Source organism: Corvus brachyrhynchos, unplaced genomic scaffold, assembly GCF_000691975.1.
Source record: "Corvus brachyrhynchos isolate BGI_N302 unplaced genomic scaffold, ASM69197v1 scaffold115, whole genome shotgun sequence".
NCBI classification, from domain to species: domain Eukaryota; kingdom Metazoa; phylum Chordata; class Aves; order Passeriformes; family Corvidae; genus Corvus; species Corvus brachyrhynchos.
The window spans coordinates 5059275-5077097 of record NW_008239553.1 but is presented as its reverse complement, the minus strand read 5'-3'; the positions used below and the strand labels follow the sequence as shown (position 1 = coordinate 5077097).

General features: G+C 52.2%; 1 protein-coding gene across 1 annotated transcript in view; it reads left to right on the top strand.

The window, feature by feature from the left end:
• ALX4 (ALX homeobox 4) overlaps positions 1-17823 on the top strand; it is a 39455-nt gene that overhangs the window by 15997 nt on the left and 5635 nt on the right. The window contains exons 2-3 of the mRNA XM_017742248.1: positions 7799-8109; positions 15759-15887. Coding sequence (XP_017597737.1) covers positions 7855-8109; positions 15759-15887 — 384 coding nt within the window. The 5' untranslated portion in view covers positions 7799-7854. The remainder of the gene's footprint in view (positions 1-7798; positions 8110-15758; positions 15888-17823) is intronic.

Sequence of the window (17823 nt, the reverse complement as noted above, 5' to 3'; positions counted from 1 at the left end):
CGCTCTTCCTTTCAGAGTGAGAGCTTATCCCTAAGCCCTCCATCAGCCTCATCTGTCACTCACATCTGAGCAGCCCTCAGTGCTACCACAGGCACTGAGTGGCACTGCCTGCTGTCAGCCCCAGAGCTCCCCAGCACTTACCTTTCCCTGCTCCAGGTGCAGAGCCTGACTTCACAAGACTGCAGCACAGGGAGCGGGGTTGAATCCTGGCTACTTTAAATGCTACTGTCACTAACTGAGCTGGAGGTAGCATCTAAGCAGGGGAGGAGCAAACTTGCTGGATCTAGATTTTTCTAAAACACACCAGTGGGATAACTGAACGATCCCAGAGTAAGATGGACAAGGTGAATTGGGCAGGAAAACTCAGCTCAGACAGGAGCAGAACAGAATTCCCACTTTGGGACAGAGCATCAAGGTGTGCAAAACCCTACAGTGTCTGTCTGTGGAGAACAAAAGTCTTCAGCAAACAGCACTGGGGGCCTGTCTGTTCTGCCTTTCACTTGCCCAGGGATCTGTGGACTCTTGGACTGAAATCCCAATAAACTGTTATTAGCTCGTGTGCAGGTATGAGTCTATGACTGAGATGACACCATTTAATACTTTGTCCAATACCAGTGATGCTGATTTTTTTTTTCTTAATGATATAACATATTTTGTCTATTCAGCGTTGAGCCAAGCCTTCAGAGCAGTTAGGTGCTCACATCTGATTCTGAGGAGCTTGGGAAAAACCAAGATCCTCAGGCGAACACTGTCACAGCAAGGCAATGCGGGACTGCTTGGGAAGGAGGAGACTACTTACCCAAAAGGTATCAAAACCAGAGCCAAGAGGAAACTGAAAGCCCTGTCAAGTCTCCTTCCCATCCTTGCCTGCCTTGTCCATCTTCCTTAGCTGGTACACATCGGGGACATATCAATTCAGAGGTTCTAGATGGCTTTTGGTTCATATGCACTGTTTTAGCAGACACACAATAGGACAGAGCAGAAACTCACAATTTTTCCTAGCTGTTTATGACATGCCTAATGTCATGGCAAATGAGACATTTCAAAATGCAGTAGCTGACCCATCTTGTCTGTCATACTTTCAAACTTTGCACATAGCCTGGCATGCTGCAAACCTGTAGCTGATCACCCCCAGCCCTGTGCCCGGGGACGCCTGTGTGGGATCCAATGAGGCTCTGATGCCACTGAGGTGGTCGTCACTTCCCTCTGCTGCCACTTAAAAAGTCATCTTGTGGCTGGTCCTGGCATATCCCCAAGGCACTCTGTCACCCCCTACAACACTGAAGACCTTCAGGTGTCAGAGGGGACAAAACCATGTCACTGGGAAATTAATGGACTAATCAGAGAGAACTGAGATGCCCAACTCCAGAATATTGGCATAAGCAATAATCTCCCTTCACATTCAATAGTGAGGAAGCCATGGTATGCAATGGAGCAGTTTGATTTTCTCTCTATGGACACAATGGCAGTACATTTTCTTGCTCCTTCTCTTTCCTTATATCATGGTCTGGGAGCCAGAAAGTCAACTGCAATTGCAGCAGGTTGCTAGAAGCATTTTTGTGCCTTCAAAATTTGCTAGTCAGCACTTTCCTGCTTTTCAGATGAATGGGCCACATGAAAAAGGACTTGGGGAATGAGCTGTGCCTTTTTCCCTAGCCACAGCTTCTATGCCGAGTTTTCAGAATTGATTTGTTTATGTAACAGCCAGTTTTGTTAGCGTCCTTTAAAAAACATGAAAGACGAGCAAGCAGCACATGTTGCACTTGTACAGACAATGCTGAGCTCTCCCCAAGTAGCCACAGGGTGTGTGAACCCAGCTAATCAGGCAATAAAGCAACACATGCCCTCAAAAACAGATGTTTGTATTGGGGGAAAAGAGCTAGATCAGAATAAAAGTGAGAGGAACGGCAATTTTCCCAAATAAATACTGCATATTCCCCAGGCTTGCTGTGATGTAAACTTCTCAGCAGCACTAGAGTTAATGTTTATGAAGCTGTCTGTCCCCAAACTCATACAGTGATTTACTCCAGGAGAACTAGCCAGCCTGGAACAAGAGGGCTTAAGTGCAGCCAGGGCTGAAGTGAATTTGACTCCCACTGCAACATCTCCCAGGCACACAGTGGAGGTAGAGCCAGTGACTCAAGTTATACACTGGCTTCAGGGCCACCAAAAGAATGCCTATAGACCCACTGTGTGACACCCTTGGCATCATCCCCAGACTGCTTTCCAGGAGCAGAAGGTTTTTCAGACCTTTCTGCTCCAGGCCTGTTCCTGGTGTATGCTCTGATGAGAAAAACAAGTCTCTTCCCAAAGAGGGGGCCCTAGGTGTGGTCAGGAGGAGCACAGTAGAAAGAAACACTCCTTTCCTCCTTTCATTTTTCTACAAGTAGACTTTTCTGTAGGACTTTGCTCTGTCTGTAATTAGCTCCCCAAGGTGATCAGGTATTTCACAGCTATTTTTACATTGAGTTTCACCATGAGTAGCCACTCAGTGTGTGCCCCCTGCTCTGTAGAGCCTCAGGAGGCTGCAGGCAGCAGAGCAGCAGTGCCAGCAGCTTTGACAAGGTCAGCAGAGATGGATGGTGTCCCTGCAGACAAGAACATCCATGCAGTGATCTCCAGAGCACTATGGGAAGTCAGTAATGCTGTACCATGAGCAGAGGAACAGCACAGACCATATTCAGCCTTTCTTCAGGTTCTGCACAATCAACCAAATGAGGTCCCTGGCTGGGAGGGATGGGCAGGCCATGTACTCATCCTTATCCAGAGTTGAAATGGAGATGCTCCAGCCAGTTTCTGCTTAGCAGCAAAGGGTAACTGCAGCTTCCAGAATGAAGCCAATGGTTTGTGTCCTGTGTAGAATTCTACCACCTGCATTTAAGAGATGAATGCTGCCCAGTTTTACACCTCAGTTAGGCCCAAGAGTGAAAGTATGATTAAGCATCTGATCATTGCTAATAAAATCACTGATGCCACATACAACTAAAAAAGTGTTAAAATCTTCTCTACATGTGCAGACTGCAAGAGCACAGACTCCCTGAACAGAAATAAACCTAAATATTTGGGTCTTTTTATGTCTAAAATCCAGTCACTTTGTTTTTTCTAATAGAACCCAAAATGTGGATGTTTTTTAAATAATAGCCTTGTGCTGACTTCTAGACTTTAATGACAGATAGGAGACAGAAGACTGAACAGACAGCTTAGAAACAAGTATAATGATTTCAGCATGTGTTAAGGCAAGATCACAAGAGTCGGATAAGGTTCCTATGGCTGGCAAAGTCCTTGAGGTGCGCTGGCTGGGCTGTGGTGCAAATCTGCCTTGGTAAGAAGTGTAAAATACACTGCCTGAATCCTATCTAGGCAAAATTTTAACACTGGTATTTAAGCAAGAGTTGAAAGAATAACATTAAGAGCTTTTTTTTTAAAAGCATCATTGCTATGAAGAGTCAGACCACACCTGTGCAGGCAGGGAGAGGCAGCAGGAAGTAGCCAGCATTGTAGGCCATAGAATTTGGGTGTAGGCAGGGGGGAACACTGCTGTGCCCACACTTGGACAGGAAGGCAGTAGGCCCCTATGTCATTTAGTGTGGGAGCAGAGGGGCAGCCTGGTGCAGCCCCATGCCACCCATGCCATGCTCTTTGAGCATGGGCTGTCCACAGACAGCCAGCCTCTGTGAGCTGCCACAAGCCAGTAGGTGTTCCAGGCTGTTCCTGAAGCATCTCAGGACTGGGGTAGCATCAGCTCTTCACTGAGGCTGTAATAGCTTGGACAAGTTGCTGCCGGAGCAGTACATTAGCAGGGTCAAGATCCAGCAGGCTTCTTTGCCTGGAGCCCAGGGGAAACTCTCCTGTGCTGGCTGTGTCCCTGGGTTGTGTTGGCCCTGTAGCTGTCATGCAGCCTTATGGGCTGTGGGGCTGCCATCACGGCACCTGTGTGAGGGAGCCTATCGTGCAGGAGCTGTGGCTTGTCACGCATGTGCTGCGCAAAGCAGACCCACCATTTCAAGCTGGGCCCAAAGCTGTGTGCTGGAAATGTCCCACTCTCCATTGCCCTGTGGATGCACTAAGCTGATTTCGCTCTAAATTAAATTCCATGGATAAGATTGTATGCTGTGAAGATTTTACTTTAGCCTCCCAAAATAGCACACCTGAGAAACAAAACGGATACAGGTTGTGGATCCAAGCATTCTGACAGCACAATAAAGATGACTGTTCCCTCCAGGAGCTTGTCAGCAGAGCAGCGCAATGCCCGGCTGTCTCAGCACCTTACCTCATAGTCACATGTGAACATGGTCTTGTGTCTCTTGCACCCCCTTTCTCCTCCGTAGGGTTCCCAGGACAGATGTGGGGAGATTTGAAAGGCACATCCCCTGCAGAAGAAGTGAGAACACAGGCATCCCTCTTGCCCAAAAGGAGCTGCAAGATGCTTGGGGCTCACATGCCCAGTTATCCTGGACTGTCCCTGCCCCTTGGCAGCTGACACAGGATGACTCAGGGAAGGTCTTGGGAGTGCTGATGGCCTAGCAGGCAGCCAAGGCACTACAAGAGCAGGGTATAATTGTGGGAAGCCAGAAAATATCCTCCTTCTACTGCTACGAGGGCAAGGATGGATTGGCAAGCAGTGGAGGAGGCACCAAATGGTCCTGTCGGGCTTGTAAGGGTGCAGTGGTGCTCACATTAACTCCTTGTCATGGAGATCTTCACAATATGTAACTCAAGGTCTCTCTAGGTTTGATTAGAAACAGACACCCCACTGAAACTTTGAGGCCATCTCCAGTTACAGGAAGTCTGGGCATATCCATATGCAGATGTATGCAATTTGTTTCACTTCAGCACTTAGCGTGACTGTTTTGAGGTCAGGGACTGTTTTGAGGTCTCAATTCTAGGGATTGAGAGTTACTTCTTGGGATGCTCAGCTGAGGGTACATTTACACCATGCCCTCCCTACGCTGCTGTCCTGCCCTCCATCCCACAGTTTCTGCCCCTCTCCTGGAAACAGCTCATCCCTACCAGGGCCCTCAGGGGCTAGAGGTGAAGAAGCCCATGTCTGCTGCAGTGCAGGAGCACGAGAGCAGCATGGCTGAGCTGCAAGGAGGGCTCTGGCCTGGCAGAGCAGGCATGGGAACACCCACTGTGTGTGCAGCAGGGACAGTCCTTGCTCCTTGGGGCTGGTAGTTTGTGATGGAGATAACTCATCACTGCTGAAAGTCCGGGGCCCAGCTCTCAGCTGCAGTTCGAGCTATGCTGTCAATGAAACTAGAACAGACACTGAGCTGTTCTCTCTCTCTCTCTCTCTGTGTGTGTGTGTGTGTGTGTGTGTGTGTGTTTGCACAGACCATTCCCCAGATAGCTGAGTGTGTGTGTGTGAGTGTGTGTGTGTGTATGTTTGCACAGACCATTCCCCAGATAGCTGAGCTCCACAAGCAGATAAAAAACAGCAGAGGAATTCCCAAGGAAAGGCGTCAGGTCTTGTGTTTGCTGCTGCTGGAGCTGCAGGGGGCTTGGGAGTTAGGGAGGCAGCCAGCACAAAGCCGTGGGGGAAAATGTACTGAGCTTCCTGACATCATAAATAATAAAAGAAAGAGAGAAAGGGAAAAAAACTCAACCTCTTGGAATGCTTTATTTATTCCTCTGTCTCTACTGACTCTCATAGGTGGTAGTCCATTGCTGCAGACTTTCTGGAACTGCTTTATTTTCAGTTGTGAAAACTATAAATATCATGTCCGTAGCATATGATTTGCCAAGGCTGTGGGACAGGACCCTGTCCCAGCCCATTCTGGACAGGTCTTTCCACCTGCATCCCCCAGAAGTCAGCTGGTTGGAGAAGGCAGGTTCAAAGAGGAGGAAGTGTGTCAGTCACTGGCCTAGACACTGGTCCTGGAACCCAGGGAGCATAAGTTTTGCCAAAATGTTCCCAAGGATCAAAGTAAAGAGAGCTGAGATAGACAACATCAAGCTTTGGTAAGCTTTACAGGGAGCTCCTCAAAAGTCAGAGGGAACAATATTAGAGAAAGCAATAAATCTGAATTCACAGTAGGGAGAAAGTGGCAGGTAACTCCACTGCCTTCAGCCAAGGTCTGCCTACAAGCCCTCTGTACCACCTGGGCAATTCTCTTCTCAAATCCCTTTCATAGCTCATCTCCCCAAGCTTAAATCTGGGCCTCGTGCCTGAGGGTGACAGCTACATTTCATCCTTCTAGTTTCATCCCAGTCACCTCAGTGCAGCCTTTCAGCTGCAAGAGTGAGAGGTGGGCAAGGGCTTGTACACAGTACAGCTTCTCACAAGCCCTTTCATGGGCTTTTGGCTGTGAAGATGTGACAGAGCTGTTCACAGAAGGGCTAAACTGTAAATATACAGCAAATTAGCGGAAGGATTTTGTAACAAGAGATGAGTGCTGGAAAAAATGGCTGTTGCCAAAGACATGGGCTAAGATGCCTAAGCTGGCATTAATGACCCTGGCTATGACATTGCCAGGGAAAAGCTCCCAGCAGGGACATCACTAAATGGTGCAGCTGTTTCCCAGAAGGACTGATCCTGGCCTGGTAACATTTGAAAATAGACTAATGTGAAATTTCAAAAAAAGATGAGACACTTGATGTGCCTTTGGCTTGGTAAGGAGAGCATGGATAGAAAATACCACAGTGCCACTTCCCACACATTTAGGAACTGAGCATGGTGGCTCAAGGTTAAAACCTGCAGTAGGGCTACCATGCTTTTTGCCCAAAGATCCCAGCCAGAAATGTGTCCAGGTGTGACACTTGGTTGTGCACTATATGCCAGGTGGCCAGTTGCTCACACAAATCCCTCTTTTTCTCTCCTGGTGACAGAAATGCAGAGCAGTGGCATCAGATAAGGGAGAGCCATGGGTCCCCATGGCATAGCATCACTCTTGCTAATGAAGGGGACACCACTGTCACTGGAGGCAGGAGGTGTGCAGGAGAGGACACACATAGTGCCTGCGCCTGAGGAGGCATCTGCCCCGTGACAAAGCTCAAAGGTGGTTTTACTGTAGCTGCTAAGCCTCAGAAAGGAACCAGTTCACTGGTTCAGTGGTTGAAACCTCCTCCTCCTGCATTGCCATACTGCTCTCATCTGTCACATCTCATTAATTACTGATTATTGAGGGCAGTCAGGCAGGAACAGCCCCCCAGACTGCTGTCACACTCCTCTCATTTCCCTCTGCCCTGCAAGCAGGGGGTGCTGCTCCCGCAGGTGTCTCATACTGTCCTTTTCCACGGCACTGAGCCCCGTTCACGGCCTCCTTGCCAAAAGCAGGGCAAGTCCTGGCAGAAGGCTGTGGGGGCAACTGGGGGTGTCAGCCAGGAGCACCTCTGCTGACACACCACCACTGCCTGAGGATGCAGGAGCAGAAAACAGACCCCACCGAGCACCACATGTGGCTGCTGCGTACTCCCGGTTTTCTACTCGCTGTAATTCAGCAGGGGAGCACAGATGGGCTGGTGACAGGGGACCTGCATGGTGCAGGGAGCAGATGGGTACCTCTCAGAGACCTTTCCTGTGGCCAGGACCAAGGAATGTAGTGCTCCATGATGTTCAGTTCTGATGTGGCTGTTGGGAGGTTGAAGGAGGGCCTTGCTGGGGTGTGTGCACGTGAGTGTGCAGGGCTCATCCTCCCACCTGAGTCTCTGAGAGGGAGCAGGAGCTGAGAGAGCTTGCCCATCTGTGCTGGGCAAAATTGGTCAAAAGATTTACATCTGTTTCCTCCTCTGTCTCCCTGCCCCCTACCCCTGGTCAAACCTGCCCCCCTCTTCCCTCCCTTACCTCCCACCCAAACAGGTAAGGAAAGCAGTTTGGGAGAGCCTGACTTGCAGCCAAGCTCCGACCCTTCAGCAATGGACAGCAGCTACCTCAGCGTGAAGGAGGCCGGGGTGAAAGTGCCCCAGGACAGGGCCAGCACAGACCTCCCCAGCCCCATGGACAAGGCCGACTCAGAGAGCAACAAGGGCAAAAAGCGGAGGAACCGCACCACCTTCACAAGTTACCAGCTGGAGGAGCTGGAGAAGGTCTTCCAGAAGACCCACTATCCCGATGTCTATGCCAGGGAGCAGCTAGCCATGAGGACAGACCTCACCGAGGCTCGTGTACAGGTATGGGGGGAAAGCCTGGGGCTGGGTGAGGGGTGGATGAGTCACAGAAAACCTCCAAGGTTCCCTTGCAGCCCCACCATAAGGTGCAGGCAGCCAAGCCCTAATCAGAGCCTGTGGCCCAGGGAAAGGACAAGGAGGTACATCCACATCTGGCACTAGTGTCAGCTCCTTTATTCGGCCTGGTGTCCTGCAATTCAATGTTCAAATAGACACCTCTTGCCCTTGAGCTAACGGGACAGCAGGCGGGTAAGCCTCACCGCCACCCTGAACAAAGCTTGCACAAAACCTGCTCTCTTCAGGAGACTTGCAGGGAACACAGGTTCATTAGCATGAGCAGGAGCAAGCTTTTCCACAGGATGGGCTTGTTCTGGCAGATGAGGATGCAGAGGTGATCGGGAGTTCAGTACCAGAGACCATGAGGCGATACAACAGAGGCAGCTTGTGTTGCCTGCTTGGCAGGCGCTGAGGCTGCATGAAAGCTGGAGATCTAGAGGCAAAAGGTGCACCCACCATCTTGGGAGGAGCAGGAGAGTCAAACAGCCACACTGTTGAGAGTCTCAATCACCTCCACGCACACAGGGGCCAGCTCTCATGAACTAGCTCCCTTGAACTAACCTGGGGGGCCAGCAGAGCCGAAATCCACTTCAGAGAAGGGAATGATTCTCTGACTACTGCTTTTTCCTGAGTCAAGGTTAAACAGGAGGCCTGTCAGGGCTCAGAAGCATGTTCAAAAAGGAGCATCACTGCATGAAGCAGACATCCACAGCTCACGCCTTGGTGGCCAGCTCTTTCTCCAGCACAGCTAATCCTGTGGCTTCCGTCTGCAGGCATTTGGCAGCTCACCACCCCCAGAACCTGCATTAGCATCAAGAATAATTGGCCCATGGAGACACCTGATTCTCTCTTGTACCAGGAATATTCTCAGCTCCCAGGCAGCCTCTGCTTTAACCTTTACAAGTAGTTGTCACAAATAAGGCCCACATCCATGCTTAAGTCCATTTCCGTTTGTGCATTTACTTCTGGATTCAACCAGAAGCAGGATTTTTCTTGTCTGCTTGCCTAAATGGGTTTGCAGGGCTGGTGTGTTCTTCTTCCCCACAGCTGTTTCTCTTCAGGCTGGCCATGGCTACGTTTCAGCAGGCAGCAGTGCAATTCCCATTGGTCCTGAGCATAGCATGCTGAGTACGGCAGCATGGGCAGAGCAAGGCAGTGCTACAAATATCAGCTCTTTACTTGTGCCACTGGACAAAGCTCTTGATTTCCCAGGAACACACCACAAGTGCTAATGGGGTCTCCTGGGAGGCCAGGCATAGCATCGGGTTACTGGCTGCACTGTGCATGAAATTCCTTTTGCTCAGGAATGAGAATGAGGTGCTGGAGGGTGGTGAGCTCCTCCTGCTCGCTTCTGAGCCAGGGTTTGCAGCTACTGTGTCGTCCCAGGCAGTGTGCACGGCTGGCCATCAGAGCCAGGGTAGGTGAGGCAGATGCAATCTACAAGTTCCTTACACATGACCCTTCATTTTGGGGTTTTTCCCCACTTTACCACTGGATGACACTTCAGCTGAGGGCAGAAGCAACTCCCTAGGTAGCCAGGAGAATATTTGGCAAAGACGGGCTTCAGCTTGCTCTGAGATAAGTGTGCCTACTGCCTGTTGCCACAGGGAGCCAAGAACAGCCTCCCTGCTCTTGCAACTGCCAGTGCACACCTCTCACTCGGGATGGTGATGACAGGGTTCATGTAACAGAGCAGCTGAAGGGCTAGTCTAAGTGGCCTGGCTGCTCGAGCACTTAGCCCTTGGTGAAAGGGGCAAGCACTTGCATTTCAGTCATTCCCCGGCTCTGCCGGGAAGGACCCGGTGACTTGGGCCATGGCCAGCGATGAAGGACTGCCGTGCTGTCGGTAGCAATGCAGACTCCTGTCACTAGAGAGCGAGAACCAGCAGCCTTGTGCCCAGTGCAGTGGGTGCTGGCTGCCAGGCTCAGGGGCTCTCACACCTGTTCCCAGGGGCCTGGGGCTGCTGGCTAGCGAGCTGCTTAGCCCTGGCATGGCAGTGGCAGCCCCGAGGAGGTGCGGAAGTGCAGTCTGAGGTGGCACAGGGCTCTTCTGCTGATGGCATAGGGCCGTGCTTCCCGTGAGGGAGGCTTTTGGAATCAAAGCCCTAGCGAATCACCCTAGTGCCTGTCTCCAGCTCTGGGTTGTGCTACAGCTTGTTTAGGCTTGACTTTTGTCTCCCAACTCCGGGGCGGTTCTGCTCTGTGGAGGTCTTCCAACACCAGCAGTGTGGCATCAAGGGCCATTAGCTCACATCCCAAGAGTGGGTACCGGCATGGGGCTGCAGCTCAGGAGACTGATGGCAAAGCAAACACCTGCTGCAAGGACCAAGAACCAAGGGCTACAGGGTGGAAATCACAAATTAGCTGCAAGCCCCTCACTACTTTTCCCCTGCAAGCCAAATAGCTGCCAGGTACTCAGACACCCTCTGCCATGTAAGCAGTAAGCTGCTGCGGGGGGTTTGGGCACATGCTTACTGCATCCCCATGGGCTTTGAGGGAAGCACAGTAGTCCCTCTCCCAAGAAAAATATGGTCATCTAAGGGATAATCCTTCCCTGGAATGATTTCTTGGAGGTCAGTTTCAGCTGCCTGCAAGGCTGAACTAAGAAAAGCAAGGTGGCAGAAAGGTGGGGCACACAGCAGGTTTAAGGTGTGATGCTCCCTCCCACAGCTTTTGGCTGGAGGTCATCCCCTCTGGCCAGGCTTGGTTTCCTGGGGAACACAACCAGCTGCACTGCAGGCAGGAGCAGATGTGGAGCCCAGACAGGCAAGCGGCAGCTCTGATTTTTCCATCCCTTTCCCAAGCTCACGCTACATTAGTGAAGTAGCTGCCGGAGTTCTCGGTGCCTGGAGAAGAGCCCATGCCAGCAGCATACATGGGGTGGACCATGCAGTCTGTGAAGCAGTGGCATTCCATGGCCTGGCCCCTCTCCTGCTCCAGTTTCCTGCCTGCCCCAGTTTCCAGCCATCTGTACTGGTGTCTGACACTGTCAAAGCTAATTCCCCCTGTGATGCAATGCAACATTTTCTTGTCTAACCCCCACAACCTTGCCCCTTGATTCCATGTACTATTAAGTTACTGCACATCCCTGTTTTCCAAAGTGGGAGCCATGCATAAGCCCTGTGAAGAGGCAGAGCCACACAGCCAGGAAGAGGCTGCTATGGCTCAGCCACAAACCTGCAAGGGTGCACAGGGGTGCTGTGTTCATGTAGGTCCTACACAGCGTATATCCCCTTTCTTTCTTCTCCTCTTCCATGTCTGTGGCTGCAGAGCCCCAGAAAGAACTTCTGCTTGGTGTCAGCAACTGCTTGAGCTTCTTCCAGCTCATCCAGGTCTGCAGCAGATGTCTGAGGCAGTAGCAGTAGAAAAACAAGGTAGACGTGTATTCACACATGATTCCTTCCTCTTGCATAGAAACACACACACAGGCACATCCCAAGCCTGTGCCAGCCTGGCCCTGGCTGCTTATCTCTCTTGGGTTATCAGTATCTGCCTCCTGGACTGCTCTCTGGGAGAGAAGAAAGGGATGGGGCTGGAAGGAGGCTTCACAGCCAGGGAACAAAACCCCTCAGCCAGTCCCCATCAGAGCCTGCCTTATGATTGCTGGGACTGTTAATGAAATGTTTTTGGTGGTGACCCTGTGATGCGGCGGGGGCTTGAAAGTGAGAGGAAAACGTCAAACTCTGCTGTAGCAAAATCACCGCCTTGGAAAAAAAAGAAAAGAAAAAAAGCAAAGCAAAGCAAGAAGTAATATATCTTGATCCCTTTTCCCCCATAAAACCCTGGGAGGCTGGTGGAAGGAGCGGAAAGACTGAGCTAAGCCTGCAGGAAATTAAACATGAAATGAAAACAAGCTCAAGTTATTCAATTCTCTCATCCCAGGCTCCAATTTCCCATTCCAGGCCACTGATAAAATGGTGTCCAGTTTCAGCACTCAAAGATGAATTCTGGCTCTGTTCTTGCAGTCTGAAAAGCAAAGGGCTGGTGGCCATCTCTGGCAAGAGGGGAGATGGCCTGGCCTTTCACAGAGGGATGGCGTCCTGAACACAGACAGATGGAGGCAGAGCAGAGGGAGGAGGGTAGCAGGGCGAGAGGACAGCAATGGGGAGAACGAATGCTGTGAGGCTGCCAGAAGAGAGCAAAAGCACAAGAGGCTTGAATGTGGTGGGCAGCTCTTACTTGCATCAGAGCAGGGGTGTTGAGCACAGGGCATAAGCACAACCCCACAGCTGCCACCAGCCCACCACTACACATGTGCAGAGGTCAGCCTCACCCACCACTGCCATGCTGGGGATAGGAGAGGGGGGAAAACACATTATTCTTTAGCTTACAGGAAGGACAAATGAGTGATGCAGCCCCCAACTCTCCAGACATTGTCAGTGGCCTGGCTGAGGTCCCAGCTGAGCCATCCACCTGTGCGCTGTGCAGGGCACATGGGGCTTGGTGGCAGGGGCAGACTGGCAGTGCCCACTGGATGCAAGGGTAAGCGAGAGAGTGAGCAGGAGCCTCCTTGCTTTGTCTCAGGCCACTTCTGGCTTCTCCACCCCCAACAGCACATCGGCTATGTATGCATATGGGTTTAGGTACCACCTGAATGTTTATGGAGACATGAAACTGTCTCTGCTCTGTAGATTTTTACAGGGCTGACTTGGTACATCGGGGCTTACCAAAGCATTGGCTGCAGGAGTCAGATAGGTGACATTACCGTACACTCCCACTCTAATTGTTAACACTGAGATTCAGCCCACAGCGAGTGCTGGCCCCTGCACGAAGTATCCACCCTGACCCCAGAGGACATGCTGCACCAGCCACTGCAACCTCCGCTGTCACATCCCCACCCCACAACAGCCGCTCTTGACAAGGAGTGACAGGCAATGAAAGGAAAATGAACTTCTGTTTGGGTTTAGATTTGCTTTTTAAAAGCAGGTGTCTTCTAAGACTGTGGAAATACTGAGGATTAGTTGGGGTTTTTTGCTGACATTTTCACATTATACATTGCCATGCCTGTCTTGTTTTCCTGGGAGCACTGTGGAGGTCTGGAGAAACCCAACTGCAAGATACCAAGCAGCCAATAAGGATTTGGACCAGAGGAGGAAGGAGAACTTTAAAAAGTGGTCCAAACCTTGCCACAAGTGCTTCAGAGCTCACCGTCAGCTCTCGGAGTGTCTCTGGTGCCTGTAACACCAACAACTGGACTGAAGACACTCTTCTTCTTCAGTCTAATGCAATGACTTGCCACATCCTCCCAGCCCACCAGCCACATGGCAATTTGGGAACTGCCAGTTTAAGCCACTTTGCTCTATTCAATCCAATGCATAAATGTGTTAGAGCAGAGGCCGAGACGTCACTCTGCTCTGTCAAGGCAGCTCTTGTGCTGTCCTGGGAAACCGAGGGCACAGACCCTGCACTGATGGCTTTGGAGGTCACACTGCAGAGCCACACACTGCTGGGGGGGCCTGAGCTCAGGCGCGCTGCTCAGGCAGGATGCTCAGGCGGGCAAGGCTGCCGGTGCCTTCACCACACAGGGAAGGGCCGCGTATGCCTGGCATATGTTCATCCCGGCCTCGTGCACAGCCAGCACTCTGCACTCTGCTCCCTACCTGTTCTCCACCCCTCTGTGCACAGCGGGGCCTCCTCCGCCTGAGGAGGAACCGGGTCACCACCGCTAACTTTGAATCTGCAGATCAAAGCAGCATGATCCAAGCCAGCCCTGGGACTGGCCTGCAGCTGGGCTGGAGTGGTTGTGCCAAGAAGAGGTAGAAGAAAAACAGAGAGATGCCTGAGGCATCAAACCTGCTCCAGTAGGACGCTCTGCATGTGCAGCGTGTGCCCAGCTGGGATAATGTTAGGACATTTCTGCTGATGCTTTTTGCACCTACTGAAAACACTCACAGGGTTTTTGATTTGGGGTAGGGGGTTGATAGCAGGTTGCTGCTTTGGATATGGCTACTCTGGCCAGCTTGTGGATGGCCCATGCCAGTGGCATTGCCATGGCTGTGGGGCAGGGCACTAAATCCTATGCTATCCACAGCCCCCATGGGGAGCACATGCCTGGCAGCTGCATTATTGGCTCCCTGCCCCAAGCAGACCACAGTGCACGGCCAGACCCTCAGCTGCCTACTCATACCACAGGCCTGGCTGTGAGAGACCAGCACCAGGCTGCCTACATGGTGGAAGGTGGAAACTGAAGCAGGAGAGCCTGAAACAACTCTTCCAGCACAAGCAGGAAGGTCAGCTCAGACCAGAAACCCAGGCCCCTTATCTCTCCCAGTAGCAGCTTCTAACTGCACTGATTCAGGCTACAGGTGCCATGGCTCTCCTGCCCCTGCAAAAGTTGTCCTGCCATCCCACCTGTGCCAAGCACCTAGCTTGCCCTGCTGTCATCCAAAGACACGAGCTTCCTACCTGGCATCTGCTTCCCCTGGGTGCCTCGCAAGCAGCGAAGCTGCCCCACGGCCAGGCGTGGGAAGGGCCAAGCTGCTTGTCAGCAGTACCCCCTCTGCCCCCCACCGCAAGTCACCGTGTAAAACTCGAAGCAGAGCCGAGAGCCTCTAGGACTGCTCCTTTCATGCACTGGCGTGACCTGCACAACCCAGCCCCTGGTGATCGCCCTCATCTCTCAGTGCCTTCAAAGCAGCTCTTGATTGATGTGTTTCCCTGACTCACGAGCTCCAAGAGGCTTTGAAGACACTGGGCCAGGCTCTGATCTCTCTTACGCTGATGCAAATCAGGAGCAATGGTGCTGACAACAGTGCAATAATCCACACTGATGTCAAGCCAGTAAAAATAAGAGCAGAAACAGAGTTTTGGTCTTTGCCTTGAAGGGATTTGAGCAGCCTGGTGAAGCAAAGAGTTGCAAACCCTGCAAAGAATACTCAGTGTAAAGCAAAGGATGCTGTAGAAGGGCACCTGTCCTTTCCTGCAGCTAAGGAGGGAAGGGGTGTCCAGCTTTTTATTTCTTGTTGCGGTTAAGAGAAATGAGAGAGCTTGGTGAGAAATGCAAGCTGCCATCAATGGCATCATCATAGCCAGGATTAGGCTTGGGGAAAGCCCCGTCACTGCTGTTTCCAGCCTGGCAGCAGCACACATGGATGTATTCACATGCCTTGTCTGAGACTGGCTGACAGTGGGAGAGCTCCAGGCAGAGCCTGGGTAACACAGATCTAGGGGTGAGAGGAAGATGGGCTATCCCAGGGAAAATCAGGCTGTGGGAGGCAGAAGCTGGGAATGTCCCCAGAGAGGCAGCGCACCAGAAGATGGGCATCCCCTTTCGCTTGGAGTGCACCCTTTCCAGCAGCACAGGTTGGCCCCAGACCCTCAAGAGAAGCAGGGAAGGACTGTGTCTCCCCTGCAGAGCACTCCACAGATGGAGCAGTGCCCATCTCCACGCCATACAAAACCACCCACCTGGTGAGGCCTTGCCCTCTGGTGGGCTCCTCAGGGCTGCCGGGCTACCAGCCACTTGGTACATTTACACCATGCCCTCCCTACGCTGCTGTCCTGCCCTCCATCCCACAGTTTCTGCCCCTCTCCTGGAAACAGCTCATCCCTACCAGGCTCCCCTTGCTCACAGCCCTGCTGTTGCCTCTCCCCAGGTGTGGTTTCAGAACCGGCGAGCGAAATGGCGCAAGCGGGAGCGGTTCGGTCAGATGCAGCAGGTCCGGACCCACTTCTCCACCGCCTATGAGCTGCCCCTGCTCACCCGTGCTGAGAACTATGCCCAGGTGAGTGCATTCCCCTGTCTGGGAACAGGGCTTGCTGGACACCCTGCCTCTGGTCCCAGTCCTCCCCAAGTCACGCTTCACTTCTCAGGTACATCCACCCACCCTTAGGCAAGGCTGCAAGGACATCGGGATATTGTCAGGCACTGAAAGGCTGGCAGTGTTTTAGGCAGGTGTCCTGCTTGGCTCCCTCATGCCTTGGCCCAGAGCAGCCATCTTTAAAGCAGGTACCAAGCCCAGCGCTGTGTGACATAGAGCAGCACCCTTGGGCACAGGTCGCCCTGCCCAGCACATCCTATCACATGTGCTGCTGCCCACCAACTTTCCGCTGCTTTGAAAAAGATCCAAAAGGCTAATTCATGCCTAAAGAAGAACAGAGAAAGAGAGGCTTCCTGTTACCATGTCTGGTTTCCATGCCCCTTGGGCATAGTGGTTGGATGAAAGCATTTTTCCCCTGGCAAATTCCCACAGCCGTCTCCCAGTGATGGGCTGTGGTACCCACAGCACACTTGGTGACATCTGGGGATGCTTCCCAAGGGAGTTGCAGATTTATGCTCCAAAGGAAGGGAGGGAGCAACCTGGTTGGGGTACCTGGGGCTGCTTCTGAGTCCTGTTGAAACTGTTCCTGCCCTGACCCCAGAAGCAAGTCACAGGGCTGCCTCCTCTCCTTAGCTTCCTGTCTTGGAAAACCTGTCAGCACAATAGCCTCCTAAACACTGGGCCAGCCCCAGTTTCACAAAACTTCAGATGATGCCAGGCAGACCGGGGTTTGCTAGCTCCAGGGCTAGGCTGTGCCCCAGAAAGCACTCCCTCCATCCTGCACTCCTCTTCCCACCACCCAGAATTTGCCCAAGGGCACAATTCTGCAAGCATGATGCCCTGAATCTGACTGTCCTCACAGATCTGCTGGAAGTCCTCCCTCCCTGACACCCTGTCTGTCAGCTGCTTCCCCAGCCAGCGCTGCACCAATGCTACCCCGCAGCCAAGCCGGGAGCGTTTGACCTCTCTCCTGCTTGGCATCTCCCATAAACTGAACAAGAAGCCCTTTTGAAACAGCTGAGATGCCAAAACAGCTTTCCAAGCAGAGAACACTCTCAGCAGCCTTTTCAGCATGTCCTTCTCTTGCCTTTGTAACTTACATTGCTCTCTCCCTCCATACTGCCCTCCTCTCCCCGCACAAGAGATCAAAAATTTGAAAAGCAGTTTGCAGGAGGTAAGAGATCAGAGAGGGCCCAAGGGAGAGCAGTGGAAAGGGGCAGTGGGATGAAGGGCCCTTTGCTCTCTTGCTCCAGCCAGTTGCTCACCTCCTCCCCACTTTCAACTTGCAAGCCCATGTGCGCCCTCCTGCAGCGCACCTATTCCCACCGGCAAACACTGAGCCCTCCTCTCTTCTTCTGCAATGTCGTTTTATGAGTGACACTGCAGGATCCCAGACGGTCTCTCGAGGTGGCCTTGCAGGGCTCTGCTCTGCAGCAGGGTGGGTGATGCTGCCTCGACGGGCATTGCTGGGGGAGAGGGGCAATGAAGCTGCCTGTGCTGGGGGCTGTGGGCAGCTCAGCTCCGACAGGCATGTCTGTGCAGTTATAAAATAGCCCCTGCCTAGGCAAAGCTGCCGGGACCTGGAGAAGGAAGGCGGATCAGCAGCCTCACAGCAACCCATTCTGCCTGATCCCTCTGTAATGAGTGGGACCACAGAAACACCATGGATGACACAGAGTTTCCTGTGCTGAGAAAAGTGCTCATGGTATAAAAAAAGTGAAAGAAGTGTCTGGGAGAGGAATAGATGAACAGGTGCTGTGGCAGAGGAGGAGCACAATCCTCCTCCCTGTGAGTTACCCTGCTGCACTCCCTGCCCCTGTCCAGGCTGGCATAAAGGTTTTGGAGTGGATTTGCTGGCTGTGCAGCTGGCAGGGGCCGGCAAACTCCATGCCCATCTCCC